Source organism: Panthera uncia (assembly GCF_023721935.1).
Source record: "Panthera uncia isolate 11264 chromosome A3 unlocalized genomic scaffold, Puncia_PCG_1.0 HiC_scaffold_11, whole genome shotgun sequence".
Classification (NCBI taxonomy): domain Eukaryota; kingdom Metazoa; phylum Chordata; class Mammalia; order Carnivora; family Felidae; genus Panthera; species Panthera uncia.
Genome location: NW_026057578.1, coordinates 4,287,078 through 4,305,656, shown reverse-complemented (window position 1 = coordinate 4,305,656; position 18,579 = coordinate 4,287,078). Strand labels below are relative to the sequence as shown.

Sequence of the window (18,579 nt, the reverse complement as noted above, 5' to 3'; positions counted from 1 at the left end):
GTTAAAAAAAAAAATTAAAAAAAATAAAATAAAAAAAAAAAAAAGAAACTGTGGACAAAGACCGAATACCTGGGAGAAACAGATTTTGGTCATCCAAGTGACCAAATATGAAGTTCCTACAAATCACGACATTGCAGGTGGAAAGTCAGGTGGAAAGGTCTGGAAGCATCAGCCCTGTGGAAGGCAGGTTGCAGGGAGGGGCGGGGTAACGAACAGGACCTCTGGAGGTGGCAAGTTGGGACACCCCAGGATCTTCCTGACAAAGAAGCAGCTCACGCTCAGAAAATGACGGAAAACCGGACAGGAGGAGGGGGAGGGAGTTCGGACATTTCAAATCACAACTTTCGGGCCGCCTGGGTGGCTCAGTCGGTGAAGCGTCCGACTTCGGCTCAGGTTATGATCTCGAGACTCGTGGGTTCGAGCCCCGCGTGGGCCTCTGTGCTGACGGCTCGGAGCCTGGAGCCTGCTTTGGGTTCTGTGTGTCCCCCTCTCTCTGCCCCTCCCACTCACACTCTGTCTCTCTCTCTTTATCTCTCGCTCTCAAAAATAACTAAAACATTCAAAAAAATTAAAACCACAAGTTTCAAGGCAAGGAGAAGGAAGTGAGGTCTCATGTGATCACCCTGTCGCCTCGGCCCCTGTGATGTTTCAAACCCGGGGAGCCAAGCAGACGTGGGGCTCTCTCTCACCTCTGAACTTGGCTGTGGTCTGTGGGCGCCTGTGTGCCTGGCTGACCGCTATCAGAGCAGGCTGGCTGCGTCACTTTGGGGGTTACTGGTGTGGCAGGATTTTTTACCACAATACCCGGGATTCATTGCTGCTTCGAAGAAGGAAGAGGTGAACAGCAGCAGCCAGAAGTTTCTTAGACTGTAAGATCAGAAACAGAATAGCAGGAAAGCTCTCTCTACAGAGGAGGGACGTTCCGAAAGTGAATGCCTGACGACTATAGGCGAGGGTCCTTCTTTTTTTATTTTTTTATTTTTTAAGGTTTATTCATTTTTCAGAGACAGAGCGTGAGCAGGGGAGGGGCAGAGAGAGAGGGAGACACAGAATCCGAAGCAGCTCCAGGTTCTGAGCAGTCAGCACAGAGCCTGATGCGGGGCTTGAACTCATGAGCCGTGAGAGCATGACCCGAGCCGAAGTCAGACGCCCAAAACAATGAGCCACCCAGGGTCCTCGTTTTATAACGTTCTGGTCAGCACCCCCTTCCCTGCCTCCTGGTTCCTTCTCAGGTTCTACCCTTACTGGCTTGACAGCTCTGGGCACTGGATTGTCCTTCCCGATTGGCTCCATTGGTTTCCATTGTACAAAGGGTGGTCCGTGGCCCTACTTAGGTCTTTTGTCAAATTCCCGAGGGCAACCTGGGGGGAGGGGAGCAAGTGGGGTCTGTTCCATTCTTAAGTTCCAAGATAGGTGTCTTCCCCCTCCCCCACTCCCGCCAGGGACCTCAGGCCCTAATCTTTCCCTCTCTGCCCACTGAATCCTACAGCCACTGGGTGGGGGACTCCTTTCCGCCGACACTTCCAAAACACGTTCCATTGAGGGGGTGGCTGTGGACACAAGCGAACCCGATTTCGGCCCAGCGGCTGTGCCGAGAGCAGTGTTGGGATGAGCTGCTGCTGGTGAAGCGGGTTTGGCCCCGGAGCCCTCGGAAGGGCACGCAGATCAACTTGGACGGTGCCTGGGACCCAGAGGAAGGCACCTGCCTGAACTGGCCACCTCCCCCAGTGGCTGCCCCGGGTCCCGGTGGAATCTACCCTCAGGATCTGCTCTCTTCAGAGCAGAGACACCGGACCAGCAGCTTTGGGGACTCGGCAAACCGGACTCCACTCGGTTTCGACTCCACTCGGCTGGTTCCCGACTCCGCTCGGCTTGCCTGAGGGCATCATCGAGGATAATGACTCCTCTACTCTACCCGCCTGGGCTGGAGGAGGCTCAGGGCAGGGCCCCAAGCCCAGCTCATCTCTGGGCCCCCCGCTGCCTGGGCTTGGCTCTGGTCGCTGCCCTCTCAGCTATGGTTAAGCCACCGGCAAGGAGTCTGGGGCAGCATCTAGAAGCTATGTGAGAGCTCAGAGCCTCCCCTGAAACCGCTACAAAGTGGCCTTCCTGGGAACTGACTGGGCGCCCAAGGCCCTTCTTCCTGGATGAGACCAGAGTCATACCTGTTCCCCCGGTTGGTGCTTAAAGGCAGAGGTGCTGGCATTCTAGAAGACTCTGCAGTTTGGGAAGTGTCTGTCCTCACTTGATTCTTGGCACAGTTCGGGGAGGTGGGGGTCAGAGGCCATCGTCCCATTTCACAGGTGGGAAGATGGGCTCCAGGAGGTCGAGAGACGCACGGTCAGCGTGAGGCCTGTTGCTGGCCGGTTTGAGAACCCTTTTTGTTTTTTTTTTTTAACCCCATTAAAAAAAAAAAAAAATCTCCTGGCAAACACGTGACCCAAGGCCCCAACACAAAAGCCTGCTCATTTCTAAAAATAAGGGGGATTTCCCCCCCCCTCATTGTGAAGAATAGCACGCAACCTTACAGTTAGGCCCGGGCTGGCCTGCCCTCGCAACCTGAAGGACACAGGATGAGCTTTCGTTTAATCTGGGGTTGCCTCAAAATCCTTTCTTTCCTCCTTCTTTTGTGCCGCGTCGTCTGGTTCCCGCCCGCCGAGCTGCGGACATTTCCCATCATTCCACGTTCCCGAGTGTGGCCACATCCTGGCTCCCGGCGTCTGTTTTGCTGGGTGCCGACGGTGCTCGGTGCTCAGTAGGCAAGTCTGGCTTTGCGGGGCACCGCGGCCTCCTTGCACATCCACACTCGCGTTCACTTCCCAGGCACCTTTGCAGCGAAGGCCTTTCCGAGGGGCGGCCAGGTGCACAGGCCATCCTGCCCCTGCCCCCAAGTGCCTTCGTCGCCACACCCTCTTCCTGGCTGCACCCGCCCGCTCGGGAGGGAACGCGGCTCCCTGGGGCCCCACCGGCAGGCTGACCCCCAGCATCACCTTCAGAATGCACGGGGCACAGCTGGGCAGGCCACATAGAGCCCACTCGGGAGCTGGCCCGTGACCAGAGGGGTCCTGGACACTCAAGGACTGATCAAGGCTGTGGCCTCTCTACAGTCAGGCCGTCAGCGGTTTGTGGCAGGTCACTGTCCCAGCCCTGGGGATACAGCAGAGGTAAAGTCCTGGGGGCAAGCTGGAGACAGGGGTCCTCTGGGGAGTTTGGTCTGGGACGGTTCTTTTGACTATCTAAGGGGTTGTTGGGATTGAACGATGAGGACATAGCCATGGAAAGTGCTGGACTCTTAAAACAGAAGGATGTATGCAAAGGCCTTGAAATACAAACACACTGGCAAGCGTGACCAACTGGAAGAATGCAGTGGGGGTCATGAGTGGCCCGGAGGTAGGCAGGGGTGGAGTCACCGGAGAGCAAACGGGACCCTCTGCGCACCTCCCAGACGTCACAGCCACAGGGACCCCAGCTTCGACCTTGCACCCCAGGCGATGCTCCCACAAGAGGCTGCCCGGTTCTGCCCCCCTCTCAGGGCAGGCCTGCACCTGGCTCTGCTCCGGCTCCCCCCACATGCCCCTGACAGGTGTCTCCCATCAGGGATCAGAATGACGACACATCAACCGTGGCACGAGGGTGAAGAAGGTTGGTTTTACGCTGGTTGCTGCTAGTTTCCCGGAAGGCAGTGGGCGAGGTTTGATTTCTGTTTTATGAGATCTTGTGACCATGGGGAGGGTGAAAGGAAGGAGGCAGGAACGGGGGGGATGGGGAGGTCCAGGGGTCCTGTGGTCGTGGAGGGTAGAGCGGGTGGCGATTGGGGGTGGGTGCTCCCGGAGAGGTGGTGACAGTGGACGCATAGGACCACGCACCCGGGAGGTGGACAGACCCACTTACCGACCAGAGGCGAGGAGGAAGGTGAGCTGAGCTGAATGGTCCAGATGCCTCAGATGCCCAGCTGGAGGCCGTCTGGCCAGCCGCCTTCTTCTTCTTCTTCTTCTTTTTTTAATGTTTATTTATTTTGAGAGAGAGAGCACAAGCAGGGGAGGAGCAGACAGAGAAGGAGAGGGAGAATTCCCAAGCAGGCTGCGCACTGTTCGCACAGAGCCCAGCGTGGGGCTTGAACCCACCGACTGTGAGATCGTGACCTGAGCTGAAATCGAGAGTCGGACACATAACCGACGGAGCCACGCAGGCGCCCCAGCCGGCCTCCTTCCTGACCTCGAAGCGTATCCCTGGACGTCAGGGTCCGAAGACCCGGGCCCCATCCCCGTTTCTGCCATGTTCTCCTGGGAGGCTCCCTCTCCAAGCCTGTTTCTACCGCATGTGGAGAGTGCCTTGCTCAAAGGCGGGCCCGAGATGCCAGAGAGCTGGGCAAAGGCCAGCGGGAAGGGGGCGGTGCTGTGCCGTCTCCGGGGTGTGGGGCCCAAACCTTCCTCTTCCCGGAGGTCCCTCAAGCCCCCACGTGGTGCTCGGCCAATATTTGTTGGGTAAACGGATGGATTTCTGAGACTTTACAGCAGAGGTTTCTTGGGCAAATATGGGGCCTTGAGCAGTACGTGTTCTTGTTCGATTTCGGCTCCGGGCACTGGGCCATACACACGGTGCTTATCTCTGCTCCTGCCACGGCATGCTGACCAGGAGCTGCACGCCTTGGGAGACGGGAGACATTCAGCTGAGGTCAGCGTGGCCACCCACCTCCAGGGTCACCGCGGCCCAGGGGACGTGATGTGCGTGCACCTGCGCGTGTGTCTCCTCCTGCAAACCCGCAGCTCAGCATTGACTCTACCCGGGCCCAGAGGCTGGACGGGGGTGGAGGGCAGCCCGGCGAGTCCCACGAGGTGCGGCGGTGGGGGCGACGGGCTGCCCTCCTCCGTGCAGCGGGGCAGCCCGGCTTTGGTGGAAACCAGCGATGTCTTCCCGGTTCTCTTCTCTTCTACTGACTTATTCATCCTCCCAGAACTTTGTTTCACAGTAAGAGAACACGCAGAGAAGCGGAGTACAAGAAAAGTAGAACTCAGTTCATCTGATGATCTGCCCACACCCGCTGACTCACTCATAATGGCCCCTCAGATGTCAGTTTCTTGCGAAGACATTTGGAAAAATTTCTGCTTCTGAATCACAAGCAAACACTATAATTCAACAATCTTCTCTGAGTTATTCAAGGAACTTCAATGCACTCAGAGGTGGAAGGATCAGGGGTGGATGAAATCGATGAAATCTCTGAGTACCATGCTTTTTTCTCTTAACTCGACTTTGTTCGCCAGATGGAGGCGGGGGTGGGGGTGGGGCTGGATCTGACCACTGAGGGGCATGTCCCGGGGAAGTCTGGAAGCGGCCGATTGGGGGTTTCTGGGTGACACTTGGTTTTCCTTATCGTCTTAGGGCTGTTCCCATAATAGAGTCAAGTGTCATCCAGGAAAAGGCCGGCTACCACCGCCTCTTCTCGTGGACTGATGGCCTCGGCCTGCCAGGGAGAAGGTGTCACGGCTCAGGGCTGGCCTGGTCGTACTTTGCCCTCTCGGCGTCCCTGTCCTGTGGCATCACCCACCGTGCAGTCGTAGGGAGGCTTTTGCTCCTGCCCTCTGCCTTCTCGGGCGGAGCTCTAACCAGCCTCTGCCACAGCCCTTCTTCGTGGGCAGAAAATGACTTTCTCCTTCATCACAGACCGTCGCTCTGAATCCCTGCTGCTGTTCAGGGCTGGGGGTGGGGGGTGCCTTCAGCCGGGCTGGAGAACGGACCACGGGGAATGGTGGCCTCTCAAGGGCCACTGTTCACCTGCGTCCCGGGAAGGGACCATTTCTGTTAGTCTGAGAAAGGCACACACATCCGCCATTTCCCTGGCTTTTTGCTAAGCGGGCGTCCGAGAAGAGCTCTTTCCTCGGGGGAACAGGTACCTTGGTAAAGAAGGACACCAGAGCGGAGGCGGTGGGGTCTGTGCATCAGACCTACCGCTTTCCCCTGGGCTCCCTCCACACGGTTCAAGTCCAGCACGGAGCCCTCTGTCTGTGCCCCTGACACACAGTAGGCACGCAGTTCCTAGGTGCCGAATGAAGGGCGTCGTCCACGCATCTGCCTCCAGCCTGTGACGCCCGTGTGAAAAACACTGCCTGCAAAGGGGCGTTGGGGGGCCGCCCCTGCCTACTCCGTCTTCCTTGCAAACCTGGGACTCAGGACCATCATCCCATTTCACAGCTGAGAAAATTCAGATCTGGGGAGGAGGTGGGCCCCCCTTTCGAGCGGCAGGGCCCGTCCCTCCCCCTACCCCTGGCCGCAAAGTGTCCCTGTCCAGATCTGCCCTGCCCCTCACAGCATCCGAAGCTCAGACAGCCACCCAGACTGAGTCAACACTCCCGGTGGAGCCCAGAATCAAAGCAAACAGGGCTCCTCTGCCCCCCTCCCCTTTTTGCCAACTGCCCCATTAACAGAAAAACCTTTTAAGCGCCCATCTGGAAAGCTGGCCTTTTCCCTCCCTGAGCAAACTGAGATGACCAAGGGGAATGTGCTCCAGGGTGTAGGTTTGGCGGCGGGGGGCGGGGGGGGGGGACCCCAACACACTGGCTCCTGCTCATACAGCAAAGAATGAACACAGGAAGATCAAAAATGCCCCCCTGGCCCGGCCCAGCGGTCCCTGCGGCAGCCAACACGGGCTCTTTCAGCAGCCCTGCCGGCCTCTGCTTCCCGTAATAGCTCGTGCGGTCGCTCCTTCTACGATCTGCTCCTGGCACCCAGTTTTCTTGGAACAGTCTCTACTCTCAGTCTGGACCACCTCTTAGGGGCCAGAGAGAGAGGTCCTCAGGCACCACGCCCCCACCTGGCCCATCAGGACATACTGGTGAATAAATACATCATGGGCTTTAAGAAAATTTGCCATTCTGGGGCGCCTGGGTGGCTCGGTGGGTGAAGCATCTGACTTCGGCTCAGGTCATGATCTTGCAACTCTGAGTTCGAGCCCCGCGTCGGGCTCTGTGCCGACAGCTCCGAGCCTGGAGCCTGCTTCGGATTCCGTGTCTCCCTCTCTCTGCCCCTCCCCCGCGCGTGCTCTGTCTCTGTCTCTCTCAGAAGTGAACAAACATTAAAAAAAAAAAAAAAATTAAAAAAAGGAAAAAAGGAAACTTGCCATTCTGAGCATGGCCTCAGCCCTGCCCAGCCGTCGGTGTGCGCTCTAACATTTACTGAGGCCCCCTCATGGATCGGGCACTCTGGGGACTCAGAGGTGAGGTGACAGGTCCAGCTCCCGGGCCGGCGGGGAGATGAGGCAGGGGCATAAGTAATTAGCAAACACAGCCACGTGCGGACACTGTCCGCTCAGTGCTGGCGAGGCCGCGGGGTCCCTGACCCAGGGAGCTGCGAGAGGGATGACGGGCTCCTGGGGCACAGTCCACGGGCTGCCTTGGGCTTTTGTGCTCTGATGAACAGGGGGAGGGCGGGGAAGGCAGGTGAGGGGTCACCAGGAAAAGCAAAGGGTCGAGCAAAGGCAAACTCGGGCCGGCGGGGGGGTGGGGGGTGACTTCTATGGGAGCTGAAAGGCTCATTCTGCCTGCATTTTGTACCTTGTGAAAAAAGACTGCTAATTCCATGCAAATTTCCTCCTCTTGAATTTACACTTTCTTCTCTGTACTTCTCTGCACCACACTTCTTCTGTTTGCGGCTGGCGGGGTTTGGACCAGAAGCGTCCGTAATCAGGTGGTCATTCGGATTTGAGTAGGAAAAGATTCCAAACTTAGAAATGTTGCAAGAGTATTCATCTTGCACTCGGTTTGCAAAGATTCACCGACCGTTAACATTTGGCCGCAGGCGCTGAACCTGTCTCTCTCCATTTACCACATTGTTACTGTTGTTGCCCAACTGTGTGAGAAGACCCTGGACCCTGAATATTACATAGTATCTTTTGAAAGCAAGAATTTTCATTTGTGTAACCCTGGCCATGATCAAATTCAGGACCTGTAACACGGATACACTGTGATTCTCCAAGCCACACAGTCTGTATTCAAATCTCATAGTTGTCCTGGGACCGTCCCTTACGGTAACTTCTCTCCTGGCCCGAGACCAGACCCAGGGGCACTGGGTGCTCTTGGCTGGCACGTTGCCTGCGAGGTCACTGGACAGCGGAGGACAGGAGTGCAGTGCCGGCATCCTCAGGACAAAGTCCTTGTTTCCCATGTGGGTTTTCTCTCCTAGGGTGCTGTTCAGCTGCTCTTACTTTGTGGCTGAATTCCTTGGGAGAAGGAGAAGCTATTTTCCAGCAAAAAGGCCACGAAAAATCAGTTAATGACTTCCCCGTCCGTATTACTGACCTCCCTTCTTGGGCCTCACCTGGCGCGTAGAAAGTGCACAGGGTTTAGGAGCTGACCGTCAGGGTGGGGCTTGGGCCGAGGCAAGGCAGACCCCTCGGTCAAGGTCACCTGTCAGAGGCAGGGGCAGGGGCAGGGGCAGGGGCAGGGGCAGGGGCAGGAGGGCCCGGGGACCGGTTTTCAGTTCTGCCTTTGAATTCACGTCCACGGGCCTGTGGCTTCCATGGAGAGTTCCTCCACCAGTTCAGGGACTGCCCACATCTGTCTCCGTCATTTCCATATCCCTGGTTCCCAATGTGTGCCCGGCATATGGCAGGTCCCTGTCTGTAGCTGTTCAGAGAATGGGGGCCTGGGGAGCCTGGCCATGGGAGAGAGGCCTGGAGAAGCAGGTGCTCGCCCGGTGTGGTTACCTGCTTCCCGGGGGCTTGAGGAGAGAGGCTCCGGCCTGGGAGAAGTTCTACAGTCCTCAGAAGGGCAGGGATTGGCGTGTAAGGCAGGGTGTGAACCAGCGTGGCGGGAGAGGGAGGTGGCCACAAAGCCGATGGCCCCACGTGGAGGCATCCAGAGCTCTGACGGCATCCTTGCCAAGGAGTGAAGTCCAGGAAAGGGGCTGGAAAGGAAGTTTGGGGCTACGTGGAGAAAGGCCTCGATGGAGAACCACGGAGTTTCGATTTAATCTCTCTCTCTCTCTTAAAAAGTTTATTTATGTATTTGGAGAGAGAGAGAGAGACAAAGATTGCAAGCGGGAGAGGGGCAGAGAGACAGAGAGAGAAAGAGAAAATCCCAACCAGGCTCTGCACTATGGGTGCACAGGCTCTGCCCAATGTGGGGCTCGATCCCACAAACCGTGAGATTATGACCTGAACCAAAACCAAGAGTCGGATGCTTAACCGACTGAGCCACCCAGGCGCCCTTAGATTTCATCTCTTGATAGTTTCCCCAACTCCGAAGAATCACATGTTGCCTTCACAACTTTGGCCAAGTTCAAAAGGACAATTTCTCTTCTTATCATTTTACTATTATAAATACTAGTTGTTTTTTTCTATTAACATTAAAGTAGACAAAGTAAGAATAAAAAACTGTCCCTTCGTGTTCCACCCCCGAGGGCCCTTCTGTGCTGCCAGTGGCTGTCAGACCAGTCCTTAGGAATCACAGCTGAAGAGCCTGGGAGCCATGGCCAGTTCCTAAGGCAAAGTAGGGGCATGTCTCACCAGTCCTGTGGCTACGGTGAAGTCACTTCATGCTCTGGGATGTTGTGGCCTCATCTGTCATGTGATGGGCTTAGACAAAAGGATTTCTTTCTTTTTTTCTTTTTTTTTTTTTTAACGTTTATTTATTTTTGAGACAGAGAGAGACAGAGCATGAACAGGGGAGGGGCAGAGAGAGAGGGAGACACAGAATCGGAAACAGGCTCCAGGCTCTGAGCTGTCAGCACAGAGCCCGACGCGGGACTCGAACTCACGGACCGTGAGATCATGACCTGAGCCGAAGTCGGACGCTTAACCGACCGAGCCACCCAGGTGCCCCTCTTTTCTTTTTTTTTAACGCTTTATTTTTTGAGAGAGACAGAGCGTGAGCAGGGGAGGGGCAGAGAGAGACGGAGACACAGAATCCGAAGCAGGCTCCAGGCTCCGAGCTGTCAGCACAGAGCCCGACGCGGGGCTTGAACCCATGAGCCGCGAGATCATGACCTGAGCCGAAGTCGGGCGCTTCACCAACTGAGCCACCGGGGAGCCCCTGGACAAAAGGATTTTTAATAACACAACTGGCTTGGTCAGGGAAAGCTCCCTACAGGTGGTCCGGTCACCCCCCGATCTGGGAGCTGGGAGCTTGTCATAGCGTGAGCCCGGGGTCAGCGCTGGTGCCCCGAGCCCACCATGGCAAGACCCACACCTGCTGTTAGACCACCGGGCACTGTGCACAAAGAGCCTCTGGTCTTAAACTCTAGGAAGTGACTGGGTAATATTCTGTGTTGGGAGAGGAAGAAACACCCCTCTCACCAGGATGATAGCAGAGTGGGGGCTGGGTCCCTGGGCTGGACACACCCTTGGAGCAGTCACACTGGGACGGGCTTGGGTCAGCTGGTCCCATCACCGCAGTGCCCAGAGTGTGTGGGGGTCACACGAGTGAAGGGCGGCTCCAGAGACGGAAGGTTCTGCGAAGATCTTACACTTGGACGGGAAGCGAGGATGCGTGAAATCGTACACATTCAGATCGGCCAGTGTGGTAACCAGATCGGAGCCAAGGTAAGGAAAGTTCTATTCCTAGGACCAGCTTGCCTACTGCCCTAGGTGTAGCCGACAAAGAAATATCTTAAGTCAGCAGGTGAGACAACAAGTCAGCAGATGGAAGGAAGCACTTGCTGAATACTTGCCTCCTTAAACCACACCCTTCGCTAAAGAGACACAGGAAGTAGTAAAGGCTTAAAGCGTCAATTTAATTCATGTTAATTTCGTCATCAGTTACATGCCACCCGTGTTTACCTTTATGACTTTAGCAATGAATTTTTCATATCTAAAGATATGAAAACGCTGGGCTCACTTGGTTAAGCGTCCGACTCTTGGTTTCAGCTCAGGTTATGATCTCACGGCTCATGAGTCTGAGCCCCGCGTCGGGCTCTGGGCTGACGGTGCAGAGCCTGCTTGGGATTCTCTCTCCGTCTCTCTGCCTCTCCCCTGCTCACGTCTGTCTCTCTCAGAATTAAAAAAAAAAAAAAAAAAAGAGTAATTTTCTCAAAACAGTTTTCCAGTTTGTTGGGCAACTTTTTACAGCATATTACTAAGATGCCTTCCTTCTCTCATGTTTATATTACAAAGTTTAAAAAAAATCAACATGTTTGATTTAGTATGAAATAGAAAACTAAGGAGGCAAACCTAGAAGTTTTGGGGTGTAGTAGCAGAAACAATTAAAATACAGTCTCTGGAATGAATACAAACGCGTGTTTGTTCTCCCCACCTAAATTTTTGTACAAAGTGCCTGGTTCAATGGCTGACACTATGAAAACAGATGATACAGCCTAACAGGTCTCTAACCTGAATTTGAATCCTAATTTTACACAACTGTACTGTGTAACAGCTGATTGTTCCCTTTGCCATTCCGAAATTACTTTCACTAGTATGAACTGCATTAAAAATGTAATTGCATTAAGCGTGAAGTTCTTAAAAAATTGTGGTAAAACTGGGGCACCTGGGTGGTTCAGTTAGTTGAGCATCTGACTTCAGCTCAGGTCACGATCTCACGGTTTGTGAGTTCGAGCCCCGTGCCGGGCTCTCTGCTGACAGCTCGGAGCCTGCAGCCTGCTTCGGATTCTGTGTCTCCCTCTCTCTCTGCCCCTTCCCTGCTCACGCTCTGTCTCTCAAAAATAAATAAAACATTAAAAAAATTTAAAAATTGTGGTAAAATACAGTGTACAATTTATTATCTAGCCACTTTTTTTTTTTTTATCATTTAACCACTTTTTTTTTTTTTCTGGCACTGTCTGTCTGAGAGGGCACAAGTGAGTGAGGGCGAGAGAAACAGAGAAAGGGAGAAAATCGCATGAGGGGTAGAGCGACAGAGAGGGAGAAGCAGGGCTCACTCAAAGTGGCTCAAGCTCACCAACTGTGAGGTCATGACTTGAACTGAAGTCAGATGCTTGACCCACTGAACCACCCAGGGGCCCCATCCATCTTAACCATTCAAAAACATTTTTTTTTAATGTTTATTTATTTTTGAGAGACAGAGTGCGAGTGGGTGAGTGGCAGGGAGAGAGGGAGGCACAGAATCGGAAGCAGGCTCCGGGCTCTGAGCTGTCAGCACAGAGCCCGACGCGGGGCCCAAACTCAAGAACCGTGAGCTCATGACCTGAGCCGAAGTCAGAGGCTCGACCGACTGAGCCACCCAGGCGTCCCTAAATGTTTATTTTTGAGAGAGAGAGAGAGAGAGAGAGAGCGCGAGCATGAGTGGGGGAGGGTCAGAGAGAGAGGGAGACACAGAACCCAAAGCAGGCTCCGGGCTCTGAGCTGTCAGCACAGAGCCCGATGCGGGGGCTCGAACTCATGAGCCGTGAGATCATGACTCGAGCTAAGTCAGACACTTAACGGACTGAGCCACCCAGGCGCCCCATCCATCTTAACCGTTTTTGAGTGCGCAGTTCAATAGTGTTAAGTATATTCACCGTGTTGTGCATCTACTCTCCAAAATGCTTTTCCTTTTGCGAAACTGAAGCTCGGTCCCCATTAAATACTAGCCCCCCACAGCCCCTTCCCCAGCCCCTGGCACCCACCCTCCCACTTTCCGTCTCTAAGGATTTGAACTCTTCTCGGGACCTCACAAAAGTGACATCACACCGTATCTGCCCTTCTGTGTCTGGCTTATTTGTCTCAGCGTAACGTCTTCAGGCTTCAACCACAATCGCCTTCCTTTTTGAGGCCGAATAATAGTCCATTGCGTGGATACACCACGTTTGGTTCATCCGGTTATCCGTCCACGGACTCACGGGTCGTTTCCAGCCTTTGGCTATGGCGAGTCATGCAGCTACGAAAAATGAAAGTCTTCTAATGTGGGTGTTTAAAACCTGGGGCAAAGAATATCACTGCTTGGAAAGGAGTTGCCACCTTCCCATGCCACAGCGATGAGCTGTTCCTGAGTCAAGCACGCAGAGAGGTGGGAGGCCCAGCCCCACTGCTCTGAAATGGGGAGATAATCCGGAGGGAGGCTCGGGAGAGGAATTGCGGGGTCCAGATAGGGTCTGAGTGCTTACTCCACAATCGTGTTGTCTGGCAGTTCTAGCCGCACTGACTACTGATTACTTGGGGTCATAAGAACTGTAAGAGACTTAAATTTATTTATGCTTTCAGACCCAGAACAGTGCAGGTAATTTACTACGAAATAGAGTCTGGTTAATGAGACCAAGGCCCGAGCAGAGCCATCGCTTATAAGACATGGCTGGGAAAACACCCTTGGGGATTTTAACATAAATGAATATATTTTCATTGCACATATGTGCTTCTCCAGGGCAATGAAAGGGGCCATTTCAGTAACTGTTTCCATATTAAGAGCTGTGCGCGTTCCTATATTAATAAATACTGTATATGTGATTGAAATTGTCATGTTTCTAACAGTTACAAGAGCTGTACGTAATTTTGAATTGTATGCATACCTGATCGTGAAAAATGCACATTGCTAAAAACCATGCCTAGATGTCCTAGTTATGGGCTTTTTGGGAAAACTGCATGAAAATAAATCCCCAAGTGAAAGGAGATATTACTGTGAAATCGGATAAGAATTCAGTCTATTTTCATTTAATGGGATCTATACTTTACTAGCTTGAAGCACTATACGGTGAAATTAGAGATACGCTCACTGTCGGACGTGAAATTGTAAAGTAACAGCTTTAATGTATACAACGGCCTCCACTTAATAGGAGCAAAATCCATTTTAATATTTTATGTGTTGGCATTTTATTTAAGGGGTTCGGGTGGGGAGAAAACACAGTCTTCATACTCCTGTTTAGTGGGGGCAAGAGGAAATTATACAGTGGTGGAGCGGGCATAAAACGGGCCCAAAAACATCCGGGGAGAGAAAGGGCGGCCAGACAGACCCCACCAAGCAGGCCCAGGGGTGCTCACTGTCTGTCTCTGGCCAATCTGCCGGCTCACCGGTGCCTCTCTGGACCTTTCTTGGGGTCCCTCCGTACACTGACCTCCCCTCCTGCCGTTTTCAGTTCTGGGAGGTGATTGGCAAGGAGCATGGGATCGACGCGGCGGGGGGCTACTTTGGTGACTGTGCCTTGCAGCTGGAGAGGATCAGCGTGTACTACAACGAGGCCCACGGTAGGACACTGTGCACGGGTGGCCGTGGTCACCAGCCCCAGGTGGACGGTCGCAGCAAGGTCTGGGCAGAGCAGCAGGATCCCGAGGGTGACAGGTCCCCAGGCCTTGTGCAGGGCAAGGACCCGGGAAGAAGTCACTGGGGGGGGGGGGGGGGGGGGGGGTAGCGGGGGAGGGGGGAAGGGCGCGTCTCAACACCAGCAGGTTAAGCACCAAGTTTCCTTTTTAGTTTTTAAATAAAAACCGGAGTCCCTTCCACGAGGGACAGCATCTCTGTGGTTGGCGAGACGGCAAAAGAGAGCACGATGGGAAAAGCAGTTCTGAGGTATTTGGGAGATCTGTGCCCTCGCCGTAGGCATCAAGGACGTTATTTCAAATGTCTTTCTGCCAGAGACACCTTCTAGAAGAATGCCATTTCCTTTGGCCGGTGTCACAGGGTTCTATTTTGACGGAACATTAACTTCTAGAAACGCGGCAGTCGGCCCACTTCTTGCGACCTTCCTCCACAGGTGGGAAGTACGTGCCGCGGGCCCTGCTGGTGGATCTGGAGCCGGGGACGATGGACAGCATCCGCTCCGGCCAACTGGGAGCCCTCTTTCACCCGGACGGCTTCATCTACGGTAGGTTTTCCTGCAAGGCCCCCGGGACCCGTGAGGGTGCCCCCTGGCGGGCGCCCCGCCCCCCCCCCCCCGGGGGCCGGGGACCCGCCCCCCCCCCCCCCCCCCCCCCCCCCCCCCCCCCCCGCACAGGTAACTCTGGGGCCGGCAACAACTGGGCCAAGGGCCACTACACGGAGGGCGCCGAGCTGGCCGAGAGCGTGCTGGACGCCGTGCGCAGCGCCAGCGAGGCCTGCGACTGCCTGCAAGGCTTCCAGCTGGTGCACTCGCTGGGCGGCGGCACGGGCGCGGGCATGGGCACGCTGCTGCTGAGCCGGATCCGCGAGGACTTCCCCGACCGCATCCTGAACGCCTTCAGCGTCCTGCCGTCGCCCAAGGTGTCGGACACGGTGGTGGAGCCCTACAACGCCGTGCTGTCCCTGCGGCAGCTGGCGCGGCACGCCGACGCCTGCTTCTGCATCGACAACGAGGCCCTGTACGACATCTGCTTCCGCACGCTCAAGCTGGCCGCGCCCAGCTACGGCGACCTCAACCACCTGGTGTCCCTGACCATGAGCGGCGTCACCACGTCCCTGCGCTTCCCGGGCCAGCTCAACGCCGACCTGCGCAAGCTGGCCGTGAACATGGTGCCCTTCCCGCGCCTGCACTTTTTCACGCCCGGCTTCGCGCCGCTCACCAGCCGCGACGGCCGCCAGTACCGCGCGCTCACGGTGGCCGAGCTCACGCAGCAGGTGTTCGACGCGCGCAACGCCATGGCCGCCTGCGACCCGCGCCGCGGCCGCTACCTGACGGTGGCCTGCTTCTTCCGCGGGCGCATGTCCACCAAGGAAGTGGACGAGCAGATGCTCGCCGTGCAGACGCGCCACAGCGCCTGCTTCGTGGACTGGATCCCCAACAACGTCAAGGTGGCCGTCTGCGACATCCCGCCGCCGGGGCTCGGCATGGCCGCCACCTTCGTGGGCAACAGCACGGCGGTGCAGGAGCTGTTCGGCCGCGTGTCCGAGCACTTCTCGGCCATGTTCCGGAGGAGGGCGTTCGTGCACTGGTACACCTGCGAGGGCATGGACGTCGGCGAGTTTGCCGAGGCCGAGAGCGACATCCACGACCTGGTGTCCGAGTACCAGCAGCTTCAAGACGCCAGAGCGGTTCCCGAGGAAGACGGAGACGTCGTGGGGGAGGCAGAGATGGAACCGGAAGACGGGCCCCGGGCACCTGGCGGGGCCGTGTGAGCCGCGGCCGCAGGGAGCCCCCCTCTCGCCGGGGGCCGCCCCGGGGCCGCGCGACCGCAGGGACCTCAGGGCCTTCCGCCGGCATCTGCTGACCTTCCAGACTCCGACGTTCAGTGCACCCACCCTCTATTAGCTGGTTTGAAATAGCAAAGCGAATTCGTGGGGAATTGCTCCCTTTGGGCCGTTCCTGGGCGCACGGCCCGTGCCAGGCATCGAGACCCCCCGCCTGGGTCTCGTGTGCGGCCTCTGCAGCCCACGCTCGCCTTCGACCCCCTCGGGCCGCCCATCGGCGCCCGGGAGCCCTTGCCCGGCATCCTCGCCAGGTGTCTCGCCTCGGCTTCTCTGCCATGCACTCTGCCCAGCACCCTACCTCCTGGTACTTGCTGGCCTCCGGAAAAGCCAGGTGACTAATTGGTGCGTGGGGAGCTCTGCAGCCGAGGCAAAATGTGAGTCAGCATCCACTAGCGAATAGCGCAGACCTCGTGTGTGCCTGTCAGAGTACTAGCCACAAAAGGAAAAGGGAAGGACAAGAACAAGTGGCAGTGCCTGATCCACTGAGACACCTGGCCAAAGACACCCCCAAGCAAGCAAAAACCCACCAACTCCAAACCTCTGCTCTTTACTGCTGCACAGCTGGCTTTTAACACACACGGTTACACTGTCGGTTCCTTCTTAGTGCTGGGTTCTGGGAATTCATGAATCACTGTCTTCGGTTTCCCTGGTAAAGGCTATTTCAAAATGCCCTTTTCACTTTCAGTCAGTAATCACCTTCTGAAAATGCTCTGTGGCCTCTGCTCTTTCAGAAAGGGCACACGGCGCGGTGCGCTGGGCGGCCATTCACATGCAGGAAGGAGGCAGCACCGGGCTGGCCGGTGTCCTTCTCGGTTCCAGGAGGACGCCGTCTCATTAGGGAACGTTTACAGTTCAAATTAATTTGCCGAAGTCGCCATCAACGTCGGCACGACGAGACAGCTTTCACCGTTACACGATTTTGATCTGCTCACATTACAACAGGACGCAATACACGAGAGTGTAATCGAATCATCCATAACTTTTTAATTAAGGTTTACCTATTTCTGACATACAGCACAGCCATCCCTTCCGGGCCCATAAGGGCTTTAATGGCCTTCTGGAACGACCACTGAGCTATACTATAGGATCCGTGGTCAGTCAGCAATGGGAAGATGCTCCGACCTTCACTGCAGGAAATATTTACTTGCGGGCCACCAGGTTCTCCTCTCCCGATTCGTTTTTGTCACCTGCAATAATACAGTAGCAGGTGGACGGATGACAGTACCTCCTTCAGAAAAACTTCACTCCTTCCCATATGCATTGTAAGGAAGTAACGAAGACACGTACGGAGAGAAAATTAAGTCTTGCTGTCAGTATCATGACAAGCCTTCTATTTACAAAACTTAAAAAAAAAAAAGTTGTATACACTTTCTCCTTGTGGTTCAAGCACTAAAAACAAAAGCAGATTTAATAAGCTGTTACCTATCCACTCTCAGAAGTTCCTAACTTCTTAGAAGCCAGAAAAGACTTACGACCTCTGAGTTTACAAGAATTGATACACATGCTTCCTCTAGCAAGCACTTTCCTTCTCAAATCCGAAAGGGAAATCAAGTAGATGCAAGGAAGGATACAGACCCAAATTAAAAAAACCAAAACCCAAAAAACCTGCTGATTTATATTACTGTCAAGATTTTTGTTGCTCAATAGTAATCATTAAAATACAAGGAAATTCAATTTTAAATGGCTAAATTGCTTTATTTCAGACTAAATAAATTCCTTTTCTTGGAGCCTAACCGCCCAGACTAATTAATTTGAGTAGTTAAAAATATTTCAAAATGTATCTCACCATCCTACTCTTTTCTATGGTAGGAATAGATTAAAACACACACACAACACACACACACACAAGCCCACCAGAAACCAAAAGAAATCTGTCCCCTCAGATTTGGAGGAGCCTAGTCCTTCAGTGGTACAGTTGCCATGGCAACAATGGTCTCAGAGACGAGAGACCTGGGATCAGAATTTGAGAGCTTGTCCGGTTCCTTCACTTCACTCCCAAGAATGCTGCGCGAGCAGAGACTGATGAGTCCCTCAGAAATCACTCACATGGTTAGTGAAATACCCACCACTAGGTCTGATCAGGGTGCCCTGGTCATCTGGACACAGTAGTCCTGCCGGCTGACCCCCAGCCCCCAGGTCTGGATGCAGGAAGTTTACTTCATCACGGTGATCAGTTCAGGATTTTTAACTACAGAGAAAGAGGCTCAAAGAATCTTTGCTGGGTGGTAACCTGGCTATTTTTACTTTTCCCCCTTTCCCTAGAAGCAGCCCTGGCCCCGAGTCTCACCTTCATTACCTCCCAAGCTGACCGAGGACTTCTCTCTAGTTACTCAGCTGCAAAGAATTCAGCCCTTTGACCATCAGCTTCGTCTATGAAAAAGGCCTGATGGCCTTGAGATTCATTTATTCCTGTCCCTGTAATGAGAGATGCTTCCTAGTGCCTTGACCTTGGGGACCTCAGCGCCGGGAACTGGGGTGCCCTGACTGTAGAACAGCACAACAGCCCTGAGGGAAAAAGCTCACGAATTGGGGGGGGGGGGGGCGGGGGGGTGCTCTCCCCCCCCCC

General features: G+C 54.7%; 1 protein-coding gene across 2 annotated transcripts; it reads left to right on the top strand.

Moving 5' to 3' along the window:
• The first annotated feature begins 10,329 nt into the window (after window positions 1-10,329).
• TUBB1 (tubulin beta 1 class VI) lies at window positions 10,330-17,681 on the top strand. 2 transcript variants are annotated; one of them, XM_049650537.1, is made up of 4 exons: window positions 10,330-10,531; window positions 13,990-14,098; window positions 14,605-14,715; window positions 14,845-17,681. In XM_049650537.1, the coding sequence occupies exons 1-4, from the start codon at window positions 10,475-10,477 to the stop codon at window positions 15,939-15,941; spliced, it is 1,374 nt and encodes a 457-aa protein (XP_049506494.1). In that variant the 5' UTR covers window positions 10,330-10,474; the 3' UTR covers window positions 15,942-17,681. The 2 variants fall into 2 exon arrangements, with proteins under 2 accessions (XP_049506494.1, XP_049506495.1); XM_049650538.1 differs by lacking the exon at window positions 10,330-10,531 and adding an exon at window positions 12,837-12,929.
• The last annotated feature ends 898 nt before the right edge of the window (window positions 17,682-18,579 follow it).

Excerpts from the sequence above, each read along its gene's own strand:
- TUBB1 (XM_049650537.1), top strand. The coding sequence starts at position 10,475 with ATGCGTGAAATCGTACACATTCAGATCGGCCAGTGTGGTAACCAGATC. Across the intron at positions 10,532-13,989 it reads GTAACCAGATCGGAGCCAAG|TTCTGGGAGGTGATTGGCAA; the intron begins GTAAGGAAAGTT and ends TGCCGTTTTCAG. Across the intron at positions 14,716-14,844 it reads CCCGGACGGCTTCATCTACG|GTAACTCTGGGGCCGGCAAC; the intron begins GTAGGTTTTCCT and ends CCCCCCGCACAG.